The 17,564-nt window shown below is 49.8% G+C and overlaps 1 protein-coding gene across 2 annotated transcripts in view; it reads right to left on the reverse strand.

The window, feature by feature from the left end:
* The window catches only part of RNF220 (ring finger protein 220), a gene marked incomplete at its 5' end in the record, with an annotated part of 215,697 nt that overhangs the window by 27,506 nt on the left and 170,627 nt on the right, over positions 1-17,564 (reverse strand). For both annotated transcript variants that reach the window (XM_080922000.1, XM_080921999.1), the window contains 2 exons: positions 190-235; positions 8,516-8,648. In XM_080922000.1, coding sequence (XP_080778126.1) covers positions 190-235; positions 8,516-8,648 — 179 coding nt within the window. The remainder of the gene's footprint in view (positions 1-189; positions 236-8,515; positions 8,649-17,564) is intronic.

Here is a 17,564-nt window from a genome sequence, read left to right on the forward strand (position 1 = left end):
GTCAGAAAATCCTTTACACAGATGGATGCAGTACCCCCAGCCACACCCCAACACACCAAGCAGTCCTAGGTATTAGGCTGGCACCCAAACACTGGCGGCATCCATGGGGAACGTCTTTTTCTCAGGAGGAGCCACATTGTGGCAGGCCTAGTTTGGAATGGGCAAGAGAAAGCATAATTGGCCACCTACCTTGGGGGTGCCCGGAGCCATGGCATCCTTCAGAAGGGAATTCTTGCTGTCAAGAAAGAAAGAGAACAGGGTGACCATTCCACCTGGTGCCCAGGTCTCATGAACGAGGGTAGATTAGCAAGCTAAGCTCAAGAGAAGGCATCTGCAAGCATGGCATAGTCTAGCCAGCTCAGTCTAGTTCCGCCCAGTACATTTAACCCAGTGGCCTAGGACCTAGCTCAGTTTCTACCAGGTGCTAAGGACCATGCTGGTCCCAGGAGGGGACACGGGTACCAGGCAGAGTATGAGAAGAAAGGGCTTTACCTAGAATCAGTCCTGGAGATTCTCTGTTCTGGGGGCTCCTCCTCAGCACTTCCTGTTCTTAGCCTGCTCTTAGTTCCTACGGGATTGGGGTGATGGGGCTGACATGACTCTTGTCAATTCTTCCTCCAACACGCTGCAAACTGTGTTAGGCTAGGAATGATCTCCCCCTGATTCAATTTGTCAGCCCCAGGCCCTCCGGCATCGGGTGGCAGGCAGGAGGGAGCTGGGCCCTGAAATATGGTGGGCAGTTCAGAACAGGTGGGGGCTGCCGTGGGAGGTGATGGATGGATTGTGGAGGAGGCAAGAACTGTGTTTAATAACAAAATTGGTATGCAAGGCCACATCCCACGCTAAGCATGAGTGATCCAGAGCCACAGAGTATTACAAATCCCGCTAAACAGATGCTGACAATGGAACAAGACGTATCAAATCAGATCCACTTCAGAAACAGGATTCAGAAATCCCTGTTCCTGCCCCTCCTGCCTGCTGTCTCCACTGCACTGCTGCACCTGTGCTCACAGTCCGACACGTGTACATCCATGGACACACACGTGCGCACACACACACACACACACACATAGCACATACACAAATACATGCATACAGAAGAGTTGCTGATGTATGCACAGAGGCAGACATAGCCCATTTTCATAGGTTCTCCATACAGGCACACATGCAAAGCACATGTGTAGACTACATTCACAGACACATAGCCAGAAAGCATGAAAGGACACAGATACATTGAAAATAGAACACACAGGGCAGATCCGGACTTAGTATATGCATAAGGAACACCTGCACATGTGCTCAGGCATCTATTAGCCCAAACAGAAATGCATGATGTGCAAGCAAAAGCAAATACAGACATGGCCAAAGTGGCAGCTGTCAGTGGAATAAGGGATATGTACACATCTAGAAGACACTTGACACTGTCTGAACACACACACACACACACACACACACACACACACACACACATATACATACATACATACATACATACATACATATGCACCTAACATAGGCTAGACAAATGTTCCACCACTAAGCTACATTCTAAGCCCTAAGCCCCTAGGGATAGTATTTGATTGATTTCTGATTGTTCAAACTGGGTGTGGAAAGGGGGTTACTAGTGGCATCTAGTGGGTGGATGGTGTTTAACAACCTATACTATCCCAGACAGCCCCCACACGGAGAATTATCGGACCCAAAATGTCAATAGCGCTGAGGTCGAGAAGCCCTGGTCTCAAGGCATAGACACAGGCTATCATTCTACCGAAGGGCACACGGATGCAGGCAGGCACACCCAGAGACTCAGACATGCATACAGATGCACAGGGCCACGGGGTCACTCCCAGAGACATGGCCACAAAGACAAATAAATCCACAGCAACCATGCAGACTGGAAGAAGAATGGCTCACATGCAGAGACAGAGACTCCGCTAAAGCACTGCCATCCCCAGACACAGGCACACCTCCAGATGTAGACACTTAAGGGATCACATGCACACAGCAGTGCAAAGGCCACCAGTCTGTACAACAGAAGGGCCATGTCCGAGAGTCAGAATAGAGCCACCGGTCTGTTCCGACAGCAGGAACAGCACGGAACAGAAAGGACTAACCAGTAAAGGTTCTATCAGTTCAGTGTGATCGTTATCAGTCTGTGCCTGGCTCTGATGTAGGCACTGGTCCTACAGAGGGGACACTGAGCTGCCCTTGAGGAGTAACTGGTTTGTTAGTTCATACCTTTTGTCATCTCTTAACTTCTTCATTCACTCAGTGCACAAAAGTGAGCGTAACCATTCTGCCTACAAAGTGAGCTGCCTGCTAGCCACTGTTGTCACACTTGACCCCGGGCTAGGTTGTGGCTGTTATCTATTGTGGCTGTATTAGGTGAGATCAGAAACTTAAGTAATGAAGGGTTTATTGTATACCCACTGTATACGTCAGAGGCAGAGGCCTTGTGAGTGCAATCTCACCCAAAAACTTTACAAAGTTGACAGACAAGACCAAGGGACACCTCTGTCACTTAGAGGGTTTGGAATTCCAGGGCGTTTTGTTTGGTTTGGCTTTAATCCTCCCTCTTTGAAGTTATGTAAGGCTTAGGTTCTATGGCAGAACACTGAATTTCTTATTACTTGCTGTGCAGCTTTGGGTCAGGGTCTTGCTGATCCTGGGCTCATCTCCTCTGCTGGTGAGCAGGATGGGATGATTTGGGGTCAGGATGTCCAGCCTGTGCTCTGGCAAGCCCATCTTTCCTTTGCTTCCTCACACAAGGCTAGCTCAGCCTCAGTCTCCTCCTGCCCTGGCTCCAAGCAATAATACCCTCTCCTTCCCTTTCTTCTATCAACCCCTTTAACACCAAGTTTTCTTGGTTTTCTGGAGCCCGAGAGTCTGGTGCATGGCTTGCCTCGAGAGAGGTCCAGTCCTATGCTGTAGGCAGCTCAGCTACCTCCCACCCGTCAGCCCGGTGGGTCTTCCCATCCCCTCCCTGTTTCCACAGCCCGCCCCCAACAATTTCCTTCCCTGCTCAGTTGCCCCCTGACTAGTGATCCATGGGTTTTAAATTATAACTGGGACCCAGGAAACGCGTTCCTAAGTACAATATTCATGGGCTGGGCTGACACTTTTAATTAAGGTGATTTACACTGAATTATCCTTGGAAATAAAGAAATGGTGCACTGCCCGGGAATAAACCATCATCACCAGCCGCCTTTGTAAGTTACACTTCGTTTTAATCTATTTGGGGAATTGTTTATCTAGTTCATTACCCAACCAAACACCGAGGCCGGCCTTAAATAAGGCTTAAGTAGGGGTGGGGGCACTGCCATCTCTACATCCCGCCTCTCCTTAAGGAGCTACCCAGTCTCCCTTTAGATTTTTTTTTTTTTTCAGTCCTTTAAAAGCACTTCCCAGAGGAGGCTGTTTCCCAGCTCAGAGGCCAGCTTTCACAGAGGAGATCTCTGAGCTCAGGTCCCACCAGCCAAGCCTGTGAATGGTCCATGCCCAGGGCGGTTTCTTCTCAATAGGTGGAAACTCCTGTCTAGGGGCCACAGATAGGTCTCAGAGCCCTGCCACCTTGAGCCCCGATTTATGTCCTTGCCTGTCTCTCTATACACATACAGCTAGCCCCTAGCCTGAAGCCATCCCAGAAGTATCTTGGCCTCAGCTCACCCAGAGCCCTACCTGTTGCTTCCTCTCTCTGTGGATATTACCTCTAACATACTCCCAACCACCCAAATCAGAATGTTTTCTCCTAGAAAGTACCCTGGGTAAGTAAGTCCTTTGGCTTTTCCTAATCCCTTCTTCTGCATCCCCCACTTTCAGCTGCTGTCCTAGGGCAGCCTTATTAGTGGTCCCCTGGACCCTCGATTTGCCTCCATTTCTGCCCGTAGCCCACTCTTCACAGTGGCACAACATCTCACTAACTCTTGCATGGGAGGGAGGCCCTTCTGACTGTGTTTGACCCAGGGTTGCACTTTGTTCTAAGTAGCCAAGTCCTTGGGTCTAAGGGAGCCCTTGTTAAGGTTCTAGGTGGGAAAAGAGAATCAGGTGAGATAAAGGAGGGGTGTGGGAGTAACTTGGAAATGGATATTTGTTGGGCTGGTGAGAACTTTGACTGCTTTTCCTGTGGGGACTTGGCTGCTCATGGTACCTGGGAATGTTCATCTCTGGGAAGGTGGGTTCTTTCAGTGTGTGTGTGTGTGTGTGTGTGTGTGTGTGTGTATACACTGAGCTGTGTGGGAATGGAGAGTTTGTGCATTGCATATGTACATGTGTCATGCTTGTGCTTGTGAAAACCAGCCTCCTTTGCTTAGGAGCTGTAAGGTGAGCCCACAGGTGTGTAGAAATAGCATACATAGGACCTGCTGTAGGTTGTTGGGCAGTTGGAGGCAGAAGTCAGCAGAAGAGCTCTATCTAGAAAGTTCCAGAACTAGAACCACCTGGGAGGCTGGGCTGGCAGCAGCACCCACAGGCTCAGGGTGGGCTAGGCTGAGGAAGGGACAAGATAGGGCAAAGGAGGCAAAGGCAGGGTAATGGGGTGGGGTTGGGGGCAGGTTGAGAGAAGAGGGGAGGAGCCAGCACTGGAAACAAAGGGAGAGAGAGGAGCCAAGTCAAAAAAGGAATTCAGCCGTGGATGAAGCCAGAAGGCTGGAGAGCTGGGGAAAAGAAGGACTTGGCCACAGGTCACGAATCCGGGAGGCTCACTTTTGGGCCCCTGCCTCCTGTGGGACTGAGTTTCCTCATCGGTGATACTGATGGTGGGGAGAAGGAAGGTGGGTGGGGTGCATGGATCTCAAGAGCTCAGGTGCTTCTGACTTTCCCCAACCTCCTTTGCCCATCCTCGGGCTCGGGCTGGGGCTCGTCCCAGAGCCAGCACAGGGCAGGGCAAGGGCAACCAAGCTGGGGACCCTCGTTCATACTGTCCGTCAGCCCGGAGGGAGCTGACACGCTCCTTGGGAATTTATCACGCACCCAATTACAATGTTAATTGGCAAGTTCCTGAAATCAATTAATTCGCAAATTTTTTCCAATTAAAAATCCAGATAAATCACAGGGGCGGCGGCGAGGCTGGTCCAGCCTGCAGTCCGGTGGACGCAGCGGCCACGGGGAGGGGGCGCGCGTGGGGAGGGGGCGGCGGGTGCGGCTGCCCTTGAACGCCTTTGCCGGCCGGTCCGACTGTCAGCGCGCCGGGCGCGGCGGGGCCGAGACAGATAAAACCATCGACCCGTCGCCGCCAGCGCTTCGGCTTTATCGATCCGACGGGAATTTCACTTGCTGTGCAGATCCCGCTGTCCGGCTGTCAGACACTCGGTGGGGAGGAGGGCGTGCCAGGGGCGCAGGGCGTGCACGTGCTGAGGGCGGCGTGGGCATTAGGGGGTGCAGGAATAGGCCGGGACGTGAGTCGACAGCCACGAGGTGTGGGTGCTCTCAGTAACGTGGATGATGAGGGATTTATGCAGGGTCACGAGCAGAGATAGAACGGAAAAGGAGTGGGAGATGGTCTGGGCCGTGCGGGCTGGGGCGGGGGTCCTCGCCCAGGAGGCAAAAAGAGCGGTTTTCCAGGGGGGACAGGCACACTGCCCAAATGCGCTCTTCAGGTCGCTGCGTTTTCTGTTCTTGGGTGAGGCCCTCTTCATTGGAAGCAAATTACCCAGAAATCCTGGTACAGCCTGCAGGATGTTTCTTTCACTTTCTGTCCCTGACAGGTCAATCCCCGGTGTGTGAGTGATGGGGGAGGGGAGGCGAAGGCCACTGCACCGGTGTCAAGACCGCTGGAGACAAATCTTAGGTTTCCTGCTAAGTGGGCAACCTTAGAGAAGTCACTTAACGTGTTTGTGCCTCGAATTCCTCTGTAAAATGGGAGTTGTACCTATAGTCACACACCACAATTAGCAATGGGCTGGCTACACATCTGAAAGTTTGTCCCGTGAGGTTACCTTGCCTAGTGACAGTGTAGTTTAAGTACACTCTATGGTGCTCACATATGTCTAAGGGTGCATTTCTCAGAATTAGGCAATGCATGGCTATCACATAGCTCTGTGACGAATAAATAAAGCTCTTGTCAGATAGTGGATTTCCTCAAGGTTCGTTGTTTTATAACCATACTATAGCTTCTGTGGGACTTTTAAAGTGCGCCCACAGGTTCTTCTGATACTTTTGTCTTTAAGAACGAGAGCTTTTTGCCATGTGCTCATGGCCGGCCTCTGCTTCTCTACTCCTCTCTCTCTGCCTCTACCACCCTCTTAACTCCCCCCATGACCTGAATAAACTCTATTCTGTATATAAAAAAAAGAATGAGAGTGTTTAGAGTATAGCTCTCCTCCTTCGAGTATGGGCCAGGTTGGACTCGAAAGATGGGTCAGCCAATGAAAGCTACGCTCACCACCAAAAAAATAAAGGAGTGTGATCTATGTTTGGTGATTTTTCTCCATTGCTTCCTTTCTTCCTTCTCTGTCTTTCTCTCCATCCCGTCCTTCCTGCCTCTTTCCCTCTCTGCCTTCCTTTCTTCCTATCTAAAGATATGGCCTCACTATGTAACTCACTACGAAGCTCAGGCTGGCGTCTCTGTTTCTGGAATTACCGGTATGCATTGTCACATGAGCATTGACCTGGGCCTAGAACCGGTTTAGAGTGGTAAAGCTCCTATGCAGACTTTAGGGGAAGGTGCTGTGGCTTCCCCTGGTCTCTTCCTTGGATCGCATGCTTGTGGGCAGTCAACTGACTTGTTGGAGGGAAATCAAAGCTGCCTTTGGAATAATGCTGAGAAACTGAGGTTTCCTGCTCATGGGGGCAAGAGATCGTGAAAACATCCTGTGGTCCAGTCAGACATCTGATGACTGTAGCCTTTGGTGACATTTTTCTCTCTAGCCTCAGGAGAGAATTGGAGCTAGCAGCCACAGCTACCAGAGATAACATAGCTGTGTTGTTCTGGAACTGGTGACCATAGAAATAGACAGGTTTTTTTTTTTTTTTTTTTTTTTTTTTTTTTTTTTTTTTTTTTTTTTCCATTGTGTGTAGGTCAGAGGGCAATTCCTCCTTCCACCTTTATCTGGGTACCGGGGACAGAACTCAGGTCCTATAGCTTGTGTTGCAAAAGCCTTTACCTGCTGAGTCTTCTCACTGGTCCTAATAAATGTCTTAAGCCATTAAATTTTGTGATGACTTGCCAATAGGTGACTAGTACTTCCTTCAAAATCCCTCCCTTAGGAAGCCTCCTTTGCTCTCTTGGGTCTGGTGCCTCATACAGCTCTGATGTAGCGACCTCTATCCTCACCCTCACCCCCATCCTTTCTTACACAGAGTTTTCCAGGACAGATGACACTTTGGGACCACCAAGCCTTGCATCAGGTCAGGTCTGATGACCTGAAATGAGCAATAGGTAGGAATGGAAGGCTGTTCTCCGTGAGGCACGCGGTGGTTTCTAAGGATGGCTGATGCCCTGTCTCTATCCCACGTACTCTTTCAGAATGTAATCTAGCCACTCCTCCCATCGAAAGGGATACCCGTCCTCTCACCTTGAATCTGAGTGGGTTCACAATGCCTTGATCAATAGAGTACTGTAAGTGGCACTAAGTGACTTCTAAGGCTCAGTTTGAAAAGGTGATTCAGGCAAGGCTGGAGCTCAGTGGTAGAGAAAGGCGCTGAATTTGATCTTTAGCCACACCCTCCCCTCCAGTGTTCCAGCTTGTTTGGCTAGAGCATGTTGTTTTGGAGACCTAAGCTGCCATGTAAGAAGTCAAAGTACCCCAAGGTTACCAAGTGATGAGAAGGCCCACGGCCACACAGAGAAACCACATGCAAACGCTTTAGACTCAGCCCCATCTGCAGTTCTAGCTGACAGCCAGCAGCTTTCACCAGCCATGTGACTGAAGAACCTCTAGATGGTCCCTGCTCCCAGCTGAGCAGCCAACATCTGGAACAGGCACAGCTGACCCCTCTGTGCCCTGCTGGAATTCCTGACCCCAACGCTTGTGGGAGCGCAATGGAACAGATGCTTCATATTGCTCAGATTAGAGGTAATTAGTTACTTCCCTCCTCTGCCCTCTGGATAATCTGGTTCCTCCCCAAGGATCTGGACAGGGTTCAGCCCCGTCCTCAGGCTAGGACCGAGGAGAGCTGGGATGAGCTAAGGATGTAACACACTTGAGGGCATTCCCGAGATTGTTAGCTCTCAGTCCTTGAGGTACTGCTTTCTCCCTCTGAATAATAGGGCTGGGCTGGACCACTGACCGAACGGCCAGGCCCTGTACCTGACCCCAAGGTCAAGGTGCTGGGCTTGTGGTAGTGGCCGACTCCCTCCTGCTCAGCTTCTCTTATTCTGAGGCTGGATCCACTTTCCTCCACCCCCAAAATCTCTCCAAATAAAGTGAGAAACATCACTGAAAAACACAGACCTGCAACACAGAGCTGGCTTTTCCCCTCAGAGTCTCCCAATAGCTCTAGTAGCTAGCCGACCCCGTGGGACAGTTCCCCCCCCCCCCCCCCCAGGCAGCAGGCAGACTCCCTGTAAGTGGCTTACCTGGCTGGCAGTTGGGCCAGCTGCTCCAGTTCCTGCTCCATATGTTCCTGCAACTCACTGGGCCTCAGCAGGACTTGGCAGATGGGGCAGATCGGGGCTTGGCTGTCAAACAAGGCTACTGCTTTCTTCTTACCTGGGTGGGAAGGAGACAAACATTATGAGCAGAGCTACTCTGTAGAAGGGAATCCAGTATCTCAGGCCTTCAGCCCAAGCCTACTGCTGCCTTCTAGGGATTCTGGACATGGAAAACGGGTGAAGTATTCATTGGCAGCTGCAGAAACCACAGCCATAAACGATGCCTTCTTAGCCGGCTGCCCTTCTAGGAAATCTATTGGGACACGATCAATGCTCTGTGCAATCAAGCCTTGATCGTCCCTTCTCACACATGTTTAATCATTCCATCACCCAGAATGCTGAGTGTCCTTGCTTCTCTCTTTTTCTCATTGCTTTCATAGTCTCCAGATTTGGAGAAAGAAGAGGCAGGAAAGGAGAGTTCATTCCTAGAGTCATTCAACAAACATTCCCTCTTTTTTTTTTTTTTTTTTCCTTTCTGACCCGGTACCAGAGCAAGGCAATGAAGGTCTCCATCATGGAACCCAGGTTCTGTCTGCACCTTCTGCTCGCTTTCTTCTGTGTGTTGGATGTGCTGTTCATCCCATGGTGATAACTTCCACTTACTTCCTCCTATTGACTGTATTTTCCAGACCTCTACCTAGCATCCTCTGTGTCCCTATTAACCAACGTCTAATGGACGCCAATACCTGAATGCCTTCCAGGAATTTAAAACCCAACAACTCAAATTTGAAATCTTTCACCTTCTCACTCCTTACAAACCGGTTACTCCTCCAGCTGGGCCCATGTCTGGTAGGACAGCTTTATTAATCTACTCCGCCATTCCAGTGGCCTTAGCCTTATTGGGTGCTCCCTTCCTTGCCTAGTTCCCTCCCCACATTCATGTCCTATCAAGTCCTGTCCATTCTGATACTTCTGTACCTAAATATTTAAACATTTATGAGCTGGGTGTGGTGGCACACACTTGGGAGGCAGAGGCAGTTGGGTCTCGGAGTTCAAGGCCAGTTTGGTCTACAAAGTAAGTTTCAAGACAGCCAGGGCTACACAGAGAATGTCTCTCAAATAAAATAAAATAAAAACAATGAAAAGCCCTTATATATGTATGTGTATATTTGTGTGTGACTGTGTGAGTGTGAACATGTGTGTACCCCGGAGTGCACACGTAGAAACTCGAGGACAACTTTAGGAATTCCACTCTTTGAGGCAAGGCCTTTCTTCTTTTCTGTAATTTCTACCTTTATTATAGTTTATTAAAATTTTTTAAAGATTTATTTATTTCATTTATGTGACTACACTTTAGCTGTCTTCAGGCACACCAGAAGAGGGCATCAGATCCCATTACAGATGGTTGTGAGCCACCATGTGGTTGCTGGGAATTGAACTCAGGACCTCTGGAAGGGCAGTCAGTGTTCTGAACTACTGAGCCATTTCTCCAGCCCCTATTACATTTTTTATATGCATGAGTGTTTTCATAAGTGTGTTTGTGCATCACATACATGCCTAGTGCCCACAAAAGACAGGAAGACTATTGGATTCCCTGGACTGGAGTAAGAGATGGTAGGTAAGCTTCTGTGTGGGTGCTTGGAATTGAACCTGGGTTCTTTGCAAGATCAACAAATGTTCTTAGCCTCTGAGCCATCTCTCCAGCCCCAAGAGCATCTGTTCTTGTTTCTACTGCTGAGCTGCATATCCCAGGCTGTCTGGCTCCCAGGATTCCAGGTAATTCTCTTGTCTTTCCCTCCATCTTGTTCTAGGAATTCAGGGGTTACAGATTTGGCCTCCTACATTTGGCTTTTTACATGAGTTCTGGGGACTGAACTCAAGTCATTAGGCTTATACAGCAAGAAATTTTCCTTGCTGAGGCTTCTCCCTGACTTCTTCTATACTCTTGAAATTCACATTCTCCCTACTGAGTGAGGTCTCACTACTTAAAAAATCTTTTTTGAGGTTTTTTTTTTTTTTTTTTTTGGTGTGTACTAGTATTGGCCTCAGTGTATATCTGCACTCTGTGTGTGCAGTTCCCTTGGGGGCCAGAAGAGGGCCCCATCTCCTGGGATGGGATTACAGATGATTGTGTGTTTCTATGGGGGGAATTGCACTCTCCCCTGAGAGCCACCTCTCAGTCCCAGCTGTCTCCTGCGTAACCTCATAGGTCTCCTGCCAACCTCATGGGTTCTGATTCTGAGTTTTCTCTTTCCAGAATGTTCTTTAAGCTGAGAGTGATGGGTCATGCCTGTAATCCCAACACTGAAGAGGCTAAGGCAGGAGGACTGTTTGCCGGGAGGCTAAGGCCAGCCTGCACTACATAGTGAGTTCCAGGCCAGCCTGGGCTACAGAGTGAAACCCTGTCTCAAGAGAAAAACAGAAAGAAATAAAAAAAGAGAAAGAGAGAAAGAAAGGAAGCGAGAAAGGAAGGATGGGAGGAAGGAAGGAAGAAAAGAAACAACCAACCAACATGTCTCCAGTACACACTTATGGAGTGCTTGTGGGAAGCTGAAACTCTGTTTCTAGTCTGGCGCTGATAGTGACCAGGACAAGTTGCCCCTGTTCATCCTCCTTTGGACAGAGGAGCCCCCTCTTTTTTCACACCCAGTGAGAAGCACGTGTGCCCCAGTGTGCTCACAGAAATGCTGACAAACTCTAGCCGTTCAGAAATATCCCTAGCTCTGACTGCTAATGGAGACCGACCGTAGGAAGACATGCTTCACGTGTATACTAGAAGCAGACCCACCTCTGCTGCTTGGAGAAGGTCGCCATCGGCTCCCAGTCAGCTTCCAGACATAAAGACCAAGTCAGTGATGATTAAGGTAGATAGATGACTACTAAATGTAGAATTCCCAGTGAAATTTTATTTTAGATACACATCGAGTTCTTGAAAAAAAAAGTATAATTATGTCCCACATATTAAAACAAAATACATTGACACTTGAGATCAATGACTTTTCTAAAATCAAGCTTACCTGTGTGTCTAATAGTTTTATTTGCTAAATCTGGCAACCCTATGCCTGAGGGACCTCCCATGTCAGCCTGAGAGAACTCCCAGGTCAGCCACCCCTTGACACACACAGACTGCAAAGGATTATGGTTCCCTGGAGCCTGGACTGAGTCATCTGCAGGCTCTAAAGGCAGAACAATTCAGTGTGTGTGTGTGTGTGTGTGTGTGTGTGTGTGTGTGTGTGTGTGTGCTGGGGAGTGGGAAAAGAGAAGCCTTAACCAAAACCATGTACTGGAAACATCATAGCCTTCACTGGGGTAACAGTGTGAAGGTTTTGAGTGTTCCTGGATTAGGTAGGAAGGGCTCCAGCCTGTGTGGCTAGGTCTTTAAGGAAGGAAAGTACTCTTACTGTGTGCGGTCCTACTGTGTGCCACCTGTCTTGGTATCTGTGCCTCGAGTGTTACGTGACAGCTAGAAGGCCATGCTAAATAAAAGAAGCAGGGATGGATGGTCCTACTTTAGGAGGGCTCTGGTCTCAGTTCTGCCTCTCAAGCAATCCTCAGAGATGGGGCTACTGTCTTCGACAGACAGGGAAATGGAGGCTCAGATTGGATAGGGACTTTGACTTTGGCTTTTGGTCTCAAGGCTTCATTTATTTCTTTAACAGACATTTATAAAACAATTATTCTATTTCAGTATTATTCTCGGGAAAACTCGAACTCAGAGGTAAGTAAAACACAGTCTTGATTTCCAGGAGATGTGGGTGAGACCTAGGAGGGAGGCAGGAGTTCGGAAGGAGCTCTGTGAGAGGGCTGGAAGATCCACAGGCACAAGAATGGGGTGCAAATGGAAGCAGGAAGAATTAGAAAGGGAGGCAGGGTGGTTTAGGATCTGGGGTGTAGGCGGGGACGTGATCAGAGCGGGATCCAAGACATGGCAGAAACATCAGGACTCAACCCTTTTATGGCTGCAACACCCAGTCCGGGTCTTTGGGTTTTCTAGAGTGCAGACCCTGCTGTGCATCTGGGGTCGGCATTCTCCCACGTGTGGTCATTCTCTTGCTTTCCTGACAGGTGCTTTCTCATCTCAGCCTCAGTTTCCTTATGGGGACATCTCACCCTTTTTTTCTTTTTCTTCTCTCAGCTTTAGGGAGAGCCCTACAGGAATTGGGGGGGGGGTGTCAACCTGCAGCCCATGCCCTCAATCTCACCTTTATTTCTCAGGGGTTAGAGTGGCAGGTGTCAGTGCGGTCATGCGCCCCCCCCCCACTTCCCCTCCCCCGCTGTGTTCCCTATAATTTTATATTGAGACCTGTGGTCATGACGTGGATTTTACTGCACTAACGACATGGCCTGCCCAGGTTTAATGACAAAATCCATACTCTGGCCCTGGGCCTGCTCCTCGTTTGCATAATTCCCAGAATACAGCTCCCTGAAGCTTTTGACCTGGGCCATTACAGTGGCCATAAAATGGGCCATAAAACCACTGGGGATGGCCAAGGGGAGGGGCCTATGGTCTTGCTGGGGTGGGAATGAGGCCTTCATCTCCACCCACCCCCTCAACCTGTCCTAGGCTCAGCTGGAGTCATCCTCTGTCTCCTCCTTCCCATGGTTCCCAGAATCAGGGAGTTCAGGCCGGTGAGGAGTGAGGTGCCTCTGGACAGGCCTTCATGGCTTGTTCATCTGACAGAGACAGAGCCTGTCAAGGAATGCTGGCTCCTTGAGTAGTCCTCCTCCAGCCCTTGACAGATCCTCCCAACAGCCAGCAACCACAGTAAGGCCTTTTGCCACAGGTGGGGTCTAGGTTTCCAGTCCTGTTGGAATACCCATGCTCTTCCAGGAGGCCTGGTTCCCGGGGAGGTCAAGAGCCAAGCTGAGCACAGTGGGGAGCCGCGGTGAACAAGAGGGGTGGGGACAGGGACTGGGCTGAGCTGTCAGGGCTAAAGATGATGAATGTGGGAGGTGAGACGGGAGGCCCGGTGTTATCGGCAGCGGACAGCGGGCGTGAGCACTCCCCGCTTCTGCTAATCCCCGGGCGCTGCCTCAGCCCTTGCACTGATAACGAGGAAATGGGACTGACAACAATTTTTAGCTGAGAGATTCTTCACCAAAATGCCAGGCGGCCGGAGGTCTGACAGCGCCTGATTGAGTATGTGAGTGTGTGTGAGGGGGAACGCCCGCCGCCCCCTCCCCTCCCATGCAAAGATGGATCGCTCATTCCGCCTCCCGTCCACATTCATTACCGCCTCCCTCCCCACCACCCCTGCCACAGTAGGGGCTGCCATCTCTACATCTCTGCTTGCTATAGGTGTCTTCCAAGCAGGAGGAGGGCAGAGAGGGAAACAGGACCCTGAGCTTCACACAGGACAACTCCAAAGGGCCTGAGTCAGGCCAGTTCAACTGTGGAGGTTCCCTAGTTGTGTGACTGCCAGGGCGGTCCCTTGCTCAGTGGTTAGACTAACTTTACTCCCAGACAACAGAGGGGCATCAATGAAAGCCTCTAAGAAGCTGTTGATTAGGTTGAGATAAGAGGTTAAGCCAGGCAGACTTCTGTGGCCCATTCCTCCGGCCTCCTGTCAAGCATCAAGTAATTGGGGTGGGTGGCGGGGCGGGGGCTAGATCAGCCCTCTGCTGCCCTCCTCTGTTGGGAATTTCTGACCACTGCGGACAGCCATCACTTCTGCTCCTTCTCCATCTTCCACTGGAAGAACTGGTGAAATTGCTCATGGGGCCTGCACCAAGTCCTTAACCTTGTTGCCCATCTGACTGGCCTATTTGCTTTTTCCCAGTTCTGTAGCCAATGGGTTCCCTTCTCCCTCTTTATTTGCCCAAGCAGAAATCCCCATTTTTGCTCTGTTCATCTTTACCAGGCTCGCCAAATCCCCGAAGATGCAGACATTACCCTGGAGACAAGGGCTTTCTCGGACTCTAGTCCAGTCTGATCAGTCTAGTCAGGGAGCAGATGGTCTGACCTGTACTGTGAATCTGAGACTGAAGGATTGCTATGGTCTGAATAGTGAGTACCAGGCCAGTCTAAGAGCAATGTGAGATCTTGTTTAAAGGAGGAGGAGGAGGCTGCCTGCCTAGGACAGGGAACATTAAATGAGGGTGAAGGTAATTCAAATGACAGAGGACAATGAGGCAAAATCTCTGGTAGCCCAGGCTAGCCTCAAAGTTATTGCAAATTGAGGATGACCTTGAACTTCTGAATGCTGGGATCACAGGCAACACCACCAAACTCAATAGGTGCTGTGCTGGGGAGTCAAAAGTAGGGCTTTGGACAAGCTTGACAAGACTCAGTAGACCATATCCCCAACCTGAGACTGGGGTGCTTAAAACTATCAGGAAACACGTGTGTCCCTCCTTTCCTCTCCCCAGTCCATCCTCCCAAGAAGTGCTTCCATTTCCACAGAACAGAATAACAAGTTCTACAGAGCTGCCGCTTCCTAGGGTGCCGAACTTGGGCCAACCACCTGATCGCTCCAGCTTAGTCTCTCCTTGTGTGAAATGGCAACAGAGCCTAAGGCCTAGGACTTCCCTGAGGATGTAATGAAATCGGCTCTGTGAACAAGTGAGACATCACCTGTGCCCAGCCTTCGCCTGTCTTCCCACTGGGACTAGCTGAGATCAATCACCCTTCTGCAGGTGGCCAGCCTTGGCCCTTCAGGCTCCTGTGGAATTTCTCCTATCCATCCACACTCATATTCCTGCTTATTGGTTTATGGATCAGGCTCTGCAGGAGAGCAATGAGTTCAGTTTGGGATGTATTTACTTGGAGGAACTATGAAATGCTGAAAGATAGGTCTAGGAGACGCTGATCCTAGGTAAGAACCGAAACTCATCACTGTGAGCTCTGTGCCTAGAACATGGTCTAGCCTAGGGTAAGCAACCAAGAAAGACGTATCACACGAACGAATGAAGAACAGTGAGTTTGTCTAGGAGAGTACACACTAAGAGGAGCCTGGAAGAGAGCCTCAGTTAACTTGAACAGGTGAAGGACAGTTAAGTCGTCAAGGTCTTCAAAGGAATGGTCAAGGGAAAAAACAAGAGCAAGGGATGCCGACCACACAGCGCAATGTGCTAAGAGTCAAGACATTTGTTCCAGCCACTTATCCTGCCTGAGCACATCATCTCCTCTTCCCTTCATCCACACATCATGGACCCAAGCCGCCTAATCACCAGTCCCCTCTGCTCCTCCCACTTACCCCTTCTTCCTTCTCTTCTTTCTAGGTGGCTCTGTTGAGCTCGGGACAGGAAGAGTTAATGTGCTGACAGACGGCATTTTTTTACCTTCAGTCAATATGAACAAGGCCCCAAGACTATGATTCCAAACATCTGGATTTCATCAATATGTGATCTGTCATCGTATATTGGCATTCCCCAGTCCCCGAGCCAGAGCAATGCGGCTGGTTTTATTAATACGTCAAATACATTATCCGTGTAATACACTTGTCTGGCTGGGGCCTCCCGCTGGGGCGGGGCGGCGGATTTGAATGTATGATGAATCAGTTTGCATTACATGTTCGTAAGTCATCATTTGTCAGGATTAATAGGCATCCCTGGTTGAGGGGGTGGGGGCAGGGCAGGCAGCAAGAGATGTGTATTTAGCTGTGGCCCATACTTATCTGCAGGTACCCAAGGGTGCCCTGAAAACAGCTGTGCACCCACTTGCCCAGACCTCAGGGTAGCAGCTGGCACTCAAAGGACAGAAGTGACATTTTCAGCTGTCCTAGTGTCACTTGGAACCAAGTAAGCCTATTTGTCTCTGCTTCAGGCTTGCCAAGCAACCAGGAAGATGTAGGGAGGCCCGTTTCCACAATCTCTTACTCATCCCTCAGGACTCCGCCTAGCCGTCTTTCTCTCAGGCAGGCTTCCCTCACTGCCCCAGACCACATCAGGCACCTCCTTTGCGTTCCCAGAGCCTCTTCTGTTGCTACTTCCCCAGCACCTGTGTTGCCTGTTTTGTTTCATCTTCAGAATGTAACAGAACTACTTTCCTGGTGGGGGGATTCTCATGGTCACTGTTTCAGCCCCGGCATCTAACAGAGGGCAGGGCACCGAGAAAAAGTAAAAGTGAGAGGAGAAATCAGTATGTATTTCGGAATTAACAAATAGAGAATTACCAGCCTTGCTAAATCCCCAAAGATGGAGACAAGGGCTTCCTCTGATTCTAGTCCATTCTGGTCAGTCTTTTAACCAAGTTCTTCCTTATCTAGTCCCTCTCTTTCCACAAGGCATGCACACACCCCTCTGCACAGTATCAGGCTCCATAAGTTACTATGTATCTGGGTCCAATACACAAGAAAAACAATTCAAGCTCATACACCCTTACTATCTTCCTCCTCCCTCTTTTCTGTCTGCAGATGCTTGGATTGGCATTCACTGCCCGTTCTCTGTGGTCTCTTTGAGCTCCAGGCACAGGAGTCTGGCTGGTGTCCTGACTCCTGTTGTGATGGATGCTAGTAACTGTGTCTAACAATACTGTGTGTGTGTGTGTGTGTGTGTGTGTGTGTGTGTGTGTGTGTGTGCACTGAGCCATGCTAGACTCCTGGGTGGCCAAACATCTGCAGGGCTGCCAGGTGGAGAGCAGCCTGTGGAAAGGGTTAGGCTCAGATTTAGGCTCAAGTTGGAGCTAAAGGCTCAGGGCCAAAGCACAATTAAACCCACTGAGTCCTGGTCATAGAACCTGAAGCTTTGGGTCCATGATCCTTTGCTGGAGCCAAGCACACCAACTATCAACTAATCTGTTGGGGGACCGGTGGTGCTTCGGGGACCAAGGCTCTTTCATATTCCTAGCCATGGATCATAACCATATCCCCTTTCCTTCTGTAGAATTACAATTCACTTCCCCCACTCCCTTCACTAATAACTTCCAGATAGTTCCTGTGCTCAGATGGAGCATTGGTGCTTGGGGCAGGTGGAGCCTCCCAAGTGGTCCCTGGGATTAGGCTCTACAAACTGCAGTAAAACGCAGGATTCAGGAAATCATCCACCTATGAACAATGCACACATACCTTCTCAGCTGTCTGGACAGACAAGTGCT

Source organism: Micromys minutus, assembly GCF_963924665.1.
Source record: "Micromys minutus genome assembly, chromosome: 9".
Lineage (NCBI taxonomy): Eukaryota > Metazoa > Chordata > Mammalia > Rodentia > Muridae > Micromys > Micromys minutus.